The sequence below is a fragment of the Trachemys scripta genome, chromosome 11, assembly GCF_013100865.1.
Source record: "Trachemys scripta elegans isolate TJP31775 chromosome 11, CAS_Tse_1.0, whole genome shotgun sequence".
In the NCBI taxonomy this organism is placed as follows: Eukaryota; Metazoa; Chordata; order Testudines; family Emydidae; genus Trachemys; species Trachemys scripta.
This window is the reverse complement of record NC_048308.1, coordinates 56,053,492-56,068,671: the sequence shown is the minus strand read 5'-3', so window position 1 is coordinate 56,068,671 and position 15,180 is coordinate 56,053,492. Positions and strand designations below refer to the sequence as shown.

The 15,180-nt window shown below is 44.7% G+C and overlaps 1 protein-coding gene across 1 annotated transcript in view; it reads right to left on the bottom strand.

Annotated features, from left to right (window-relative positions):
- Nucleotides 1-15,180, bottom strand: part of LOC117885114 (aldehyde oxidase-like) — a gene marked incomplete in the record, with an annotated part of 182,419 nt that overhangs the window by 96,190 nt on the left and 71,049 nt on the right. The window contains 5 exon segments of the mRNA XM_034786274.1: nt 1,032-1,146; nt 2,414-2,466; nt 6,190-6,264; nt 7,621-7,749; nt 13,883-13,978. Coding sequence (XP_034642165.1) covers nt 1,032-1,146; nt 2,414-2,466; nt 6,190-6,264; nt 7,621-7,749; nt 13,883-13,978 — 468 coding nt within the window.

Genomic DNA, 15,180 nt, shown 5'->3' with positions numbered 1-15,180 from the left:
CCCCCCCCGCCCTGAAGCATCCCCACGGCAGATCCCCACCCCCCCGGCTCAGGGAGCCGTGCGGCAGCTCCCCACCCCAGCTCACCTCTGCTCCGCCTCCTCCCCAAGGATGTCGCCCCCGCTCTAATTCTCCTCCCAGGCTTGTGGCGCCAAACAGCTGATTGGCGCCACAAGCCTGGGAGGTGGGAGAAGTGGAGCAGCGACGGCATGCTTGGGGAGGGGGCGTAGCAGAGGTGAGCTGGGGTGGGGAGCCCTGTGGGAGCTCCCCCCCTGCCCTGAGGCACCCCCGCTTTTTGGCACCCCCAAATCTTGGCGCCCTAGGGAACCGCCTAGTTCGCCTTAATGGTAGCACCGGCCCTGGATATATGGGTGGATGGATGAGGAGGTGCTAAGGGTCAGAGGCTTAATCCAGTGGGACAAGGCATGTTTGTATAGAATCTCTTTCAGAACATACAAAACTGACCTATTACCGTGCAGCCCTTCCTCAGGCAAAAACACTCATTTACCTCAGTGGGAGTTTAGCCAGTATGAGGATTGCAGGCTTTAGCTCACTGTATTTAAAGCTTCCAGTGGGACTTCTCACAGAAGTACACACTATGTCCAGTGGGATGTGTTGCTGGAGTGGGCCCTTAAATATCAGGAGACTAGGCCAGGTGGGATGACTGGCTGGTCAGGAGATTGGAAATGAAATACAGAGCTACAGTACAATTTGGCTGACTGCAGGCACCAAGAGAAAAGGCAAATACTGCCTGCAACACTGTCTGCTACAGCACCAAATCTGAACACAAATATTATATTTTCACAAATCTAGCAAAAATAAGATTGTATTTTTAGTTATTTGTGCACATTTTTCATTCTGCTCTAACTGTAATTGCAAGTTATTTACATCAATTGGTACATGTACGTTAGTACAAAGCCAGGTGATTTACCAATGCACAAATTATATGATTGTTGGGACATCAGGCAAAACAGGAAATTCTGATGGAACCTCACTGTTCTATTTATGAGCTTTAGTGACATTCACTGGTTACCTTGTGATCTCCTGTAAGACAGTCAATTTCAACCTCCGAACAAGCAGCTCCGAAAATAAAATACGTAAATGGATGGCCTTCCCCTTTCTCCCAATCCATGTTAGCCTCATAGCCCCTGGGAGAAGCAACAAAGTCCATGGGAAGCATGACTTTTTAGTCTGTTTTATTAATCTTTGTGTTACAACAATAAAGAGACAGAGCAAATAAGAGTTCAAAACTATGTGAAATTAAACCTAAAATAGTGGGACAGGTACCCTGCTGGTTTAGCATCATTAAAGTCAATTAAATTCTGGCAACCAATATGATAAACAAACTGCTCCAATCTAGAAATTCTGATAAGCAACCAAATCCCAGCAGATTTCTGACAGTGATTGTCATGGAAATCATGTATAAAGGACAAGTTTAAAGTAATAATTACATAGCCAATGACAAATAAGTGAAGTAGAGAAGAGAAATAAAATGGTCAGAGCATAGGAAAGATTAATTTACAAGGAAAGATGTAAAGAGCTAAAATGCAGATCTTGGCTAAGCAATGACTAAGAGAAGCAAGATGATGGTCTTCAAAATAGAAGTGTAGCCCTAAGAAGAGAGAAGAATTATTTAGGAGGGTCTAAGCAGGCAATAACTAGGTGAAATGGAATGAAATTAACAAAGGGAAGAGATCAGTTGAACATCAGGGAAACCTCTTCAGCATGAGATCTATGAGACTGTGGGATAGTTTCTCAAGGGAAGTGGTGGAAGCCTTCTTGTTTGACCAACCCAACAACAGGAAAGGTACAATAGGGAGTAATCCTGCATTGGTAGGGAGGTGCACACAATGCATACATCTGGCTCACACCCTCAACTTTGAGCACAGCAGGATGAGATCCATGATGTGAGTAACGTGGTTGGGTAAGTGAGTGAGTGTTAGGGAGAGAGCACTACACTTCCTCTGGGGCACCTAGTGCTCCTTGCAGCAGTAGCCGGACACCTCATTTCATGGGCCCACTGTGCTGCCGCCCAAATTATAGCATTCCTCTAAGGAGCAGATCTATTGATTACATGAGAATATGAGATAAATCAACCAATCAAAAATGCCTGTCAAGGCCACTCTGTCCAGTTCCACTTTCCGAGCTATTAACTATCTTCATGAGTTACTCATTAAATTCACAAAAAGAACAGGAGTACTTGTGGCACCTTAGAGACTAACAAATTTATTAGAGCATAAGCTTTCGTGAACTACAGCCCACTTCTTCGGATCCGCAAGTACTCCTGTTCTTTTTGCGGATACAGACTAACACGACTGCTACTCTGAAACCTGTCCTTAAATTCACACTTTCATCATATTGCTGAGGTGTGCCTAACTAAACTTAACTTTCAAAAGGACTAAAAATGTTTGTTACCTGAAGTACCCTGTAGCTGAAAGATTAATGCTCTGTTCAAATGCTTCTTTAACCTGTAAAATACAACAATATTATTGGTAAACCTATCACCTGGGAAGGAGTTAAACATACACCTATTTATTTAAAAATCAAACTACAAGAAAATGCTAAAGAACTGAAGGGCGCTATGGTAATGTCTGATGATTCTCTCTGCCATCAGCTCCATTTTTTTGCACTGGGAGACTAGGCAACTGCTCAGTAAGTTCTCTGAAAACTGCAAACCATTATTCTAGTTCTAACACAAGCCTCTGCAGGCAAACATGCATGTAAATACAGCAGCTGTAAAAACCTGCTCACATGCCCAGGAACACTTCCCTCTTGGGGAGCTCACAGAAGTTCAGTCAACATTAAGGGGAGTCAGACATGTGCAGCTCCCAGATACTTGATTCAAGTTTGAGCTTTAATATGTGGAGCCACTATGAAAAGTGACTATGTAAAAATGGCGCTTTGCCCAACAGAGCTGCTCCTTGTTTTTATTCAGTCATAATTCCTGATATTACTGACTAAAAATATCTTTTGCTATAGCAGTTACGCCCTGATTCAACCGTTCATCCCTAGTCAGCAAAGCACTTAAACATGTGCTTAACTAGGCACATGGTTGAATCCTATTGACTTCAATGGGGCTTAAGTCTGTGTTTAAATTTAAGCATGTGCTTATATGCAGGGCCAGCTCTAGCTTTTTTGCTGCCCCAAGCAGCAAAAAAAAGCGCCGCCCCCGAGTCCCCCCGCCCAGCGCGGGAGCCCGCCCCCCCCACCGCCGTGCCGCGCCGCCGGAGCGCCCCCCGCCGCGGAATGCCACGCCGCACTCCCCCCGCCGCCCCTTACCAGGTGCCACCCCAAGCATGTACTTGGGTGCCTGGTGCCTGGAGCCGGCCCTGCTTAAATGGTTTTCTGAATGGGGATGGAGTTATACACATGCTTAAATGCTCTGCTAAACTGGGGTTTTAATGCTGCAGAGCCAACACCGCTTTGGAAGAGTGACCTGGATTTGATTTGGTTCACACATAAGCATCAGACTTGTTCTCACAGCTCTGCTTGCAGAATCTTTTCTGTCGGCAACATGGCAGCCAGAAAGGATCCAGTTTGACGTTCACATTACAGGTTGAGTTTGCAGCGCTGATAGTCAGAACAGTGTCTGTTTGTAACCTGATCAGCTCTGGTTGATAAGACACAGAGGGAAAAGAAACGAAAACCCACGTTGCCAGCTTAAAAAAAAAATTTTTCCGAAAAAAATAAAAAATAAAAATACTCTCTGACATGCAGTTATGTAAGTGATTCCAGCAGCGAGGGGGAGCTCCTAGATTTACTCCCTCTCAGCGATTCCCATATCAGATTTGCTTAATTTACATGTCAAATATGTTTTTGAAACTAATCATAGTTTATTGACTTTACAAGAGGCAAAGCAGCTTCTTCTCTGCATGGGTCAGCATTTATTTTTTATGTCAGTCATTCCTGATCATCTAAATTAAATTATCTAAACTAATTTGGCAGTCACTAGAACAGCATTAGTCAGGGCAAACTGATTTACTCCTCATATATGTAGGTGTCAGTTTTGCTTAGAGCATTGCCACAGGTGTTCCACTGTTATTCTCTATTCATAAGAGTAGTTGGCAAACTTTAAAACATTTTGCAGATTAATCATGGTAATCCTTTACGAGGGAACATCTCTGTGTGTTGGGATTGTAAGTACCTCAAGGGCAGGGATTGTCATTTTTGTTAGACTTTAAATCATCACGCAGCACTGTAGAAATAAAAATAGGATTTTAATATTTATTCCACATTTACAGCTCTGCACCTGTGCACCGAGGGACTGATTCTCAACTGCCGTGGTGGTAAGTAGGTGGTCTGCGGGCCAAATCTGGACCGCCAGATGCTTTTGAACAGACCCTGAAATCTTTGTATTTACTTCTTATCATTATTGTTTTTTTTTTATTATTTTCTCTGGAGTCTGAACCTTGACTATACCTTGACCAAGAAATTTGGACCTTGACGAACAATAATTGACTACCCCTCTAACAGGTGATTCAAATCTCACTGAGGCATCTAAATAATGATCTGGGCCCCCCTCCCAGTAGTGACAGATGAAAGACCTGATACGGCAGGCTGTTCCTTCAGGGATGCCCCTTGGTTCATACAGAGATCCAATAAAATCCATGGACTTTAGCATGTGCATACAGAATTGAGACGTAACCACTTCATCAGATTTGTTTGGACCAATTAGACAGAACTCTTTGGGGTGGGGACTGCCTCTACGTTTTGTGTTTGTATAGTATCTGCACAGTAGGGCCCCGGTCCACAACTAGGGCTCCTAGATACTATGATAATACAAATAATAACAGAGGGCTCATCCTATGTGAAGAAGGCTTTTTAGCAGGGCAAAATGTGATTCTAGTGTACTACAGGTCTAAGTGAGCCCCAACTGGTGTTTTATTCCTATCAATAATTTTTTTGACACTGTTGTGACACTCTATCTCGGGGGAACACCCAGCACCCCCATGTTCATCCTTGTCAAATGATTGTGTGGTATCTAATGCAAAATTTGTCATGTTGGATGTCTTTGGAAGGCTCATGATGCACTGAGTATTGTGGTTATAGTAATTATTGTTATAGTAATGTTATAATATTATAGGTTATAATTTCATGGATATAGTTATGAGGCTGAAAATGTATCCTCATGGCTTAAAGCAAGCCCAGACAAAAACTCCCCAAGGGCAGAGGGGCAGTTCACACCTCATCAGGGCATGTATGGGACAAACCCAGCCCAGCCTCACAGGAACAATGGACACTGGCCTGGGCAGCAACAAAGGATCTGTTGGACTCCTGAGTGAGTCACCGCCTTCCTTTGGTCAGTTTGGGACTGTGATGAGGTAATGCTCACCTGACTCTGAAGTGGGGGCGGGAGCAAAGCCAAGAGGGAAGAAAGAACATGATAAAAGGGAGAGACATTTGCCTCTCTCTTCCACCTACATCTATCTATAGACACCACACCCTGCGACTGAAACGCTGATCAAAGGGGAGAGCCTGGCTGAAGAGCAACAAGACAGCCTGTGCTGAGAAGCATCTAAGTTTGTAAGGGCACTGAAAGTGTTAAGATCAACTTAGAATGCGTTTTGCTTTAATTTCATTGGACCGAATTTGACTTGTTATGTTTTGACTTATAATCACTTAAAATCTATCTTTATAATTAATAAATCTGTTTGTTTATTCTACCTGAAGTTGTATGTTTGGTTTGAAGTGTGTCAGAGACTCCCCTTGGGATAACAAGCCTGGTACATATCAATTTCTTTGTTAAAGTGACAAACTCATATAAGCTTGCAGCGTCCAGCGGGCATAACTGGGCACTGCAAGACAGAGGTTCCTAGGGTTGTGTCTGGGACCAGAGATATTGGCTAGTGTCATTTGGTTGCACAATCCAAGGAGCAGCTTACATGCCAGAGGCTGTGCATGATGTTTGCTGCCTGTTCAAGATTCCAGTACTGCCAATACCATGCATTTTAGCAGCTCACTATATATGTGTGTGGGGGGAACCCACCCAAACAAAGCATCAGGGCCAGATCCTCTGCTCTGGCCAAGCTGTGCTCCGTGCAGACAACTTTTATCCCGCTGGTAAGAGATCACCATAGAAAGAGGAGAGTGAAAAATACAATTATATACCAAAATTGCTATGTACATGCAGACTTTTTAAATATAATTCATACCCGTTTGATTTTTCACCCTGATACAAAAGTGCCTCTTACCCAATCATTCCAGGTACCTTTCGGGTTCTTGCTAATGATGGGCTCCAGGCGTTTCAAGAGAGTCTGGCAAGCATCCTGGTGAAGAGAAAAGTTGGGGAAAAGAATGCAAAAGTAGAGAAATGGACATTCGTCAGTATTTAATAATATTCAACATATTTTTGGTCATGGTGGAGGTGCTATCAGCAGAGAAGACTTCCCATTTACTTCTAGAAATCATTACTCCTCATTGAATTCCTTAGACCCCTTTTTTCTGGGGAACCCATCACCTGTCTTCCACTTAGAGAAGGATGGTGAATCAGTTTCTTTTGAGGCTCTTATCACTTCCTAACTGTCTACAGCCACCCAAATATGCCACCTCCTCAGTGAATTTGAAGGAAAAGCCTCAAATCCTGGGGAAGGGGGGACTCTAGTTTGTTCCTGACTCCAGTGCTTCTGGGCCAGACATTTTCAATATTTATATGAAAATAGATTAATCTAGCTAATTGGTAAGGCTACTACTAGAGATGGGTGACCCTGAAACACTCCAGTGGGTCGTTCAGTTTAGATAAACATCTGGAGGTCCTTATGCTCATCCAGATCTCAACCAAAGAAGTAGAACAGAGGCCCCATCTCTCTCCAAACCAGATCCTTCTCCTCCACTCCCAGATCTGCCCAACCAGGCCTCCTTCAGGCCTCTGAGTCATCTCTTACTCCAGGGCTCATGTGATATCCACTCTTCCCACCCCACCTTTGGATCAAGGAATCAAATACTCATGAGATCTCAAGTCTCTCTCCTGGGACTAGCCAAGTTTCTGCCTCCAAATCTGCCACCACTGTCAGGCTTCCCAATAAAATTACCACCCAGACACACTGCTCCATTGTAACAGAGAAGCTGACAAAATGTGTAAGTTTTAATATAAAAAACAAGAGGCTTATGCCCAGTAGAGAAACCAAAGATCAGCTAGGCCTGTGATTCTTTCATGAAAAAATAGGGAGGGAATTAAGAGTCTTGATTAAGGAAGGTGCGGAAGGACAAGAGAGAAGTAGGGAAGATTTGTTTAATTAAATTGACCCAAGCCTTAAAATAATGTCTGGGATTAGTATGAACTAGCACATGGTCAGTGCCAGGTCTTTAAGAACTGGTTTGCCCACATCACAGGATCGATAAGAGGCCTTCATTATATGCAGTGAGTGTTTAGTAAAAACACCTTAAGCCTTTTTGGGGAGCTTTGGGTTCTGTTCTGGAAACCGCAAAACCACAACATACCAAAGAGTTTGGAATTCATCAAGAAGCAATGTTTCATATTCTTAGTGGCCACCTGCAATAGCCACACGATAGGTAATTTCAAGCTCCGTGGGACTACTCATGTGCGTAAAAATAGGCACATGCTTAAATACCTTGATGAATGGGGGCTTTTAAGAGTTCGCTAGTAGACAACTATTACCCTTTACCTTTACTGCCATTCCATTGACATCAGTTCCAGCAGATGCTACTGAAGCACAAGCATTAGGAACAGTTGTTGTGCTTGTTTCACAAAAATGAATACTCGACATGGGGATCTTTAATTCCCGGCTGGCAACCTAGGGTGGGGAATGAACATACCCTCATTCCATTTGAAACACACATTTCTGAACATTTCAATAATATCAGCCTTCAAAAAGTATGTCTACACAGCAAAGAAAAACCCAGGGCTTGGGCTGTTTCATTTTCACTAGGACCCTGTGGGGTGTGAGGTCCCAGAGCCCAGGCTCCAGTCCATGCCTGAAAGTCTACACAGCAATGAAACAGCCCCACGTCTCAAGCCCTGCAAGCCCGAGTTGGCTGGCACGGGCCCGCCGTGGGTTTTTCTTTGCTGTAGACATACCCTTAGACACTAGGTCATGGATTTGACAGGATTTGAGCTAATAAAGAAATTATTAGATATTCTTGTTCCAGAGCCTGCCATTTCCAATTGTAATCACATTGCTGTGTCTGCAGGAATAAAGTGGAACAGAGAAATGATAGTTTTGTGGCTAAGGCACTAGACTGAGTCTCTGGAGAACTGAATTCAATTCCTAATTCTGCAACAAATTTTCTGTGTGAGCCTAAGCAAGTCACTTAGGGTGTGTCTATATAATTAAAAATAAACAAAATACGCCAAACCCCTGTGGCAGTGAGTATCAGAGTCCAGGCCCATTGACTTGGGCTTCTGCTGCAGGTCTGAAAAAAATAATGTAGATGCTGGGGCTCTGGCTGAGACCCCCTTGTCAGGTTCCAGCCTGAACTGCTACTTTTAGCCCCACAGTGCAAGCCCAAGCCAGTTGACCTAGGCTCTGAGACTTGCTGCCAGGGGGTTTTTTTGCTGCGCAGATGTACCCAGTATCTCTCTATGCCTCAGACCCAGTCAGTAAAATGTGGATAACAATACAGTAGAACCCCGATTTTATGAACATCCATCTTAGGAAGAGAAGGTTATGTGTGCGCCTATGGGTGCTCCACGCTAAGTGCACATGTGCCCCATCAGCCTCAGATCATAGATTTTAGGTAGTAGTGTCCCTTCAGCCCATGCACGTGCCCATGCAGCCTCATGACCTGCACCGTGGCCATATACAGCTGTGCGAGTGAACTGCCTTCAGTTTCTTCTCTACTGAGGAGCTCCATGGTAAAGAACTCAAAGCAGAGGGTAGGAGGGCAGGTAGTGGAGCATCCGTAGGGACACACATCTTGAAGAACCACAGTTACTGCATAGGGTGATCATTTTCTCTTCTTCTTACAGTAGCGTCCCTGTGGTTGCTCCACTTTAGGTGACTACTGAGCAGTTCCCTCTATGGAGGGGTATGTTTTGGAGTTGAGTCTAAGGCTGAAGATAGCACAGCAGAGCCAAACATGGCATCAGAAGCTGAGACACGAGTAACTGTATAGTGTTCAGAAAAGGTCTGAATGGAGGTCCAAGTCGTGGCTCTACATATTTCTGTACAGGAATGCTCTTAAGAAAGGCTAATGAAGTAGAAAGGGATCTTGTGGAGTGAGTTAATACTCTAGAAAGAGGTTGAAGATCATGAGACTGATAACAATAGGTAATGCAGCCACATATCCAGTCTTTGTTTGGAAATTGGAGATCCCTTAGTTCTGTGCACAATGGAGAGAAACAATCTGGGACATTTTCTAAAGGACTTAGTTCTGTCTAGGTAAAAGGCTAATGCCCTCCTGACATCAAGTAAATGTAATGCCACATCTTCTTTATCCTGGTGTGGCTTAGGGAAGAAAACTGGAAGTTGGATAGGTTGGTTTACCCGGAAGTCCAAGGATACCTTTGGTAAGAACTTGGGATGCAGTTGCAACGTGACCTTTTCCTTAAAAAAGACTGAACAGGAGCTTTCCAGGTGTTGGAACCAAGCATGTCTTAAGGCAGAGAATTCCTAAGTTGGGATGTAGGGTATGTTCTCTGTTGTGCGAGAAAAGGTGTGGAATGGCTGGGAGAGGGATTGGTGAGTACGTTGTAAGATGTACCAGGTAAGGGTACCAGGTCTGTCTCGACCAAATAGTAGCAATCAGAATAAGGTGAGCTCCATCCCTTTTTATTTTCAGCAGGACCTTTGATAGTAGGGGAAACAGAGGAAAGGTGTAGAGAAGGTCCTTGTCCCAGGGGAGGAGGAGAGCATCGCCGAGGGAGTGTTGTCCCATCCTCACTCTGGGGCAGTAGTGTGGATATTTCTTGTTCAGGTGAGTCGTGAACAGGTCTGTGGATGGTGTCCCCCATCATCTGAACAGGTTGTGAAGCACTATTGGGTGTATCTCCCCCTCATGGTCCTGCGGGAATTTGCGACTGAGACTTCCGCTATCACGTTTTGTCTGCCCAGGAGGTAAGCCACGGACAGTGTTACATTGTGTGAGATGCACCAATTCCATAGCCTCGTAGCTTCTGTGCATAGGAGGGCAGCTTGGCTCCCCTCTGCCGACTGATGTAGTACATACAGGCTATGTTGTCTGTTAGGATGTTTGTATGTGATCCTATGATTAGCAGGAGGAAATAGGCACAGGGGTTCCTGACTGCTCATAGCTTGAGGAGATTGATGTGAAGGAATATCTCCACAGATGACCATTTGCCTTGTCTTGTGAGGCCGTTTAGATGCGTGCCCCACCTCTGAGCGATGCATTGCTGGTGAGGAACAACGATGGTGATGTTTGCGCGAATGGGATCCCGTTGGCTGGATCCTTCCACCAGTGTAAGGAGTTTTTGCTCCTGGTGGGTGGTGACAGGGATTTGTCCAGCCTGTCCTTATTTGGTCTGTAAACCGAGCTGAACCACATTTGGAGGCATCGCATGTGAAGTCTGGCATGTGCTATTGCCGCCCGTGCCCGCTGACATATGCCCCAAGAGTTGGAGCAGAGCCTGGCTGGTATTTGGGGGCTGCTTTGAATGGTGTCTAGGAGTGTGACTAAGGATAAGAACCTGTGTTGAGGTAAGAGGGCTTTGGCCTGTAACAAATCGAGGTCAACCCCTATGAATTCCAGGCATAGCACTGGAGTGAGGTTAACTTCTGGGTGTTGATCTGTAGACACAGTTCTGTAAACAAGTATATCGTAGCTTCAGTGACTTGGTAAGCCTTGTGAAGAGATCAGGCTCTGAGGATGCAATCATCTAGGTAAGGGTAGATCGTAAATGAGCAGCCACCACTGAGAGAACCTTGGAAAATACTTTTGGGGCTGATAATCCCAGAGGGGAGCACTCTGTATTGGTAATGGTCATGTCCCAGAGTGAATCTGAGAAATCAACTCTGAGCCAGTAGGATTGAGATATGAAAACAGGCATCCTGAAGGTCCAGGGCTGAAAACCAGTCTCCCTGTTCCAACGCAGGAATGATCATTGATAAGGTGACCATCTTGAATTTTTGAGCCTCGATAAACTTGTTGAGAGCTGAGGTCTAGTATGGATCTCCAACCTCCCTTCTTTCTGGGTATTAGGAAATAACAATAGTAGAACCCCTTGTCTCATAGATCTATGAGTTCTATGGCTCCTAACTGGAGGAGGCAATCTGTCTCTATTCATAATAAACTCTTGTGAGAAGGGTCCCTGAAGAGGGATGGGGAAGGGTGTGGTGGAGGGGGGTAAGGAGGTAAAATAGATGGAGTACCCAGCTCAAATGATCTCTAGAACCCATTAGTCTGAAATTATGTGTTCCCAGGCACTGCAGAGTGCCGCCATGGGTGTGGAATGATGTTTGGCTGTGTCAGTTGGGGGGAGTGCCTTGACCTGTCCGTCAAAACTGCTTAGATGTAGGGGGCTGGGACGAAGATTGTGAGTCAGATGGTTTGCATTTAGGGAATTTCCCTTTCTTTCTTTGTGGCTTATAGTGGCACTGAGGCTGGTACTGAGGCACGTTTGGTCTATGCTGGAATTGGGGACTAAATTGTCTCTTTTGTCCCAGTATATAGATACCCAGTGACTGGAGGGTAGCCCTGCAGTCCCCCAGGGTATGAAGGGAGGCATCAGTCTTCTCAGCGAAGAGCTTCATATCCTCAAATGGAAGGTGCTTAACCATGGACTGTACCTCCTTTGGGAAACCCAACAAAAGGAGCTATGATGCCAGAAGTGGAGATGGACCCAGCTGCTGTGTTGCGTGTGTTGAGGGCAGATTACAGTGATATGTTTGCCACTAACTGGCCCTCCTGGATAATGGCCTCAATAAAGTCATTCAGTTTTATATAATCATATTTCACCATGAGGCCCTGATAGTTGGCAATACAGAATTGTAGGGTGCTTGAGGAGTATGCTTTTCTGCCGAAAAGATCAAGGTGCTTCCAATCCCTATCGTAGGGAGTAGCCCTTGACTGGTATTGTCAGACACAGGAGTTGATGGAATCCACCACATTGGAGTTGGGTGATAGGTGGGAAAATAGGAATTCGGATTCCTTGGCAGGGACATAGTATTTTTTGTCAGCTTGCTTGCAGGTTGGCACCATCGATCCTGGGATTTGCCCCACTGTCTTTGTTGGGTCTAACATGGTCTCATTAATCAGGAGGGTGATCTTTGAGGAGGACGAAGAGTAGATGATGTCAAGGAGTTGATAGTAGGTGTCCTTGACTTTTTCCAATGGTATCTGGAGTGTTTCTGCCACTTTCTTCGCCAGCTCCTGGAAGAGATGAAAGTCGTCTGCCAAAGATGACGTAGGAGACATGATGGCTTCGTCCGGAGAGGAGGAGGATATGGTCCTTGGTATCACTTCTTCCTCAGTACCAGCTTCCTGTTTTTCTATGTCTTGAGGTGGTTCCGAAGCCTTGGATGCTGCAGCCAAGGGGGTGTGCCTCCAGGGTTCCTGGGTGAGGCTCAAAGCCTGAGAGGCTTGTTGGTGTTGTGCCACCCAAAGGTCCCCATATGGCGCTGGGGTGGTGGTGGCACCCATGGGTGGCCATACCAAGATGGTAGTGGTGGGGCCATTTGTGAGTATATCCTTTGGCTCTGTTGGTAATGAGCACCATATGGAGCTTGGGAGGAGTACTGCGAAACTACCTCCTCTGGTTCACTACAAACTAGTAGGCTAACTATAGAAATGCAGATTAAAGTAATAGTCCTAGTGGACTGTGAATAGCTCTGTCTCTAGCCAGGGTGGTTGAGAAGAAACTGAAGGGGGTTAAGGCCACGCGCGCTGGCTAGCCTCGTTGGTCAGCACGAGGAGAGACAGTGCATGTGCGGGCCTAACGGACACTGCTACCAAAGTTCTCTGACCAGCAGCGCAGGGACACAAACACACCTATAGTGGAGCACCTACAGGAACACTACTCAAAGAAGAACTGAGGGTGGTTCACCTATGCAGCTCTATATAGCTACGGTGCAGGGCAAAAGGCTGCATGGGTCACATGCGAGGTCAGAACGAACAGTGCCACCTAAAATCTCTGGTCTGAGGAGCATAGGGTGCATACGCACCTAGAGCGGAGAACCTATAGGGACAATATTAAAAGACCAACAGGTTATATGAATCATTTTTCTGCTGTCAAAGTCATCTTTCTGCTACCCAATGTGACTTCAATCCTTCAGCCATCATTCAAGCAGCAGCACAGGGTTGAAAAGACTGAGAGATTTGGTGCGAAAGAAGATGTGCAATTCTCTCATACAAAAAATAAATAAATAAAACATGCTGTATGCATTTATTACCATTTGTTATGTACACCATCAACAAAGAGTTAATTTATTAACTTATGCACTGTACCTGCTGTAATTTTGAGATGTTCAACTGTATTAATTTTTTGATCTTATGAACTCCTCAATCCCCAATTATTTAATAAAATACGAGTTCTGCTGCATTCCCTTTGTCTGTTTTGTCTATATAGTCGACGTGCTCCTTGTGGCAATGCCTACAGGTTTGTACAGTGCCAAACAAAAAGGGGCCCAACACTGACCGCAGCCTCCAGGCACTACTGTAATACAAATAAGTAATAGTAATAATAAGGTGGTTCCTGTAAGCTATTTGCCTTCTCTGCCTGCTCCCACTGTGGCCCTTAACAAAGCTGGCTATGGGAGCAGCTCACATATACAGGGCCTGTTTGCCTGCCAGAACAAGGGACTTTTCTCTGCTGCCATAACTCTGTTGATGTCAATAGAATTATGCCAGAGAAGAATTTGTCTCTATCTGTGTTCACAGTCTTGCTATGGCTTTTCCAATAACTAAACATCTTATTAGTAGTGTTTGTCCATACTACGTATTTAGCACATGGCTAATATTTGATTTTGGTACCTGGATCATTTTGGTGTGGATGCCTTGTCCCATTTCAATTCCACCATGAGTTAGAAGCACAGAACCATCCATATAGATATGAACCAGAGCAGCAGCCTAAAGAGAAAGAGCAGAAATGGCCCACTGAGTGCTGTTACTACCCTTTGATTTCATGGAAAGAGGGTCTGCATTTAACATGGGGCAATGCATCAAAAGCAGAAGGGATGGTGCCTTGAAGTGCATTGTGATTTTAGCTGCTATAACCGTATCTACCGAGACAGAATCAAAGGCCACATTTGGAATTCCAGCATCAGCTCTGTCTCTACATTAAACTTCAAATGAGGACATATCAGTTTATGGAGGCTTGTTTCTCATGATGTTAGGAACACAAGGAAAGAATCTGAACTACATAGAATCATAGAACTGGAAGGGACCTCGAGAGGTCATCTAGTCCAGTCCCCTGAACTCGTGGCAGGACTAAGTATTACCTAGACCATCCTTGACAGGTGTTTGTCTAACCTGCTCTTAAAAATCCCCAATGATGGAGATTCCACAACCTCCCTAAGCAATTTATTCCAGTGCTTAACCACCCTGACAGTTAGGAAGTTTCTCCTAATGTCCAACCTAAACCTCCCTTGCTGCAATTTAAGCCCATTGCTTCTTGTCCTATCCTCAGAGGTTAAGAAAAACAATTTTTCTTCCTCCTCCTTGTAACAACCTTTTACATACTTGAAAACTGTTATCATGTCTCCCTCAGTCTTCTCTTTTCCAGACCAAACAAACCCAATTTTTTCAATCTTCCCTTAGGTCATGGTTTTTAGACCTTTAATCATTTTTGTTGCTCTTCTCTGGACTCTCTCCAATTTGTCCACATCCTTCCTGAAATGTGGCGTCCAGAACTGGACACAATATTCCAGTTGAGGCCTAATCAGCGCAGAGTAGAGCAGAAGAATTACTTCTCGTGTCTTGCTTACCACACTCCTGCTAATACCTTCCAGAACGATGTTCGCTTTTTTTGCACCAGCATTACCACTGTTGACTCATATTTAGCTTGTGGTCCACTATGACCCCAGATTCCTTTCTGCAGGACTCCTTCCTAGGCAGTCATTTCCCATTTTGTATGTGTGCAACTGATTGTTCCTTCCTAAGTGGAGTACTTTGCATATGTCCTTATTGAATTTCATCGTATTTATTTCAGACCATTTCTCCAGTTTGTGCAGATCATTTTGAATTATAATCCTATCCTCCAAAGCACTTGCAACCCCTTTCAGCTACATAGTCTAGTCATTTCTAAAAATGGCTAGAGGAGTCACATTTTT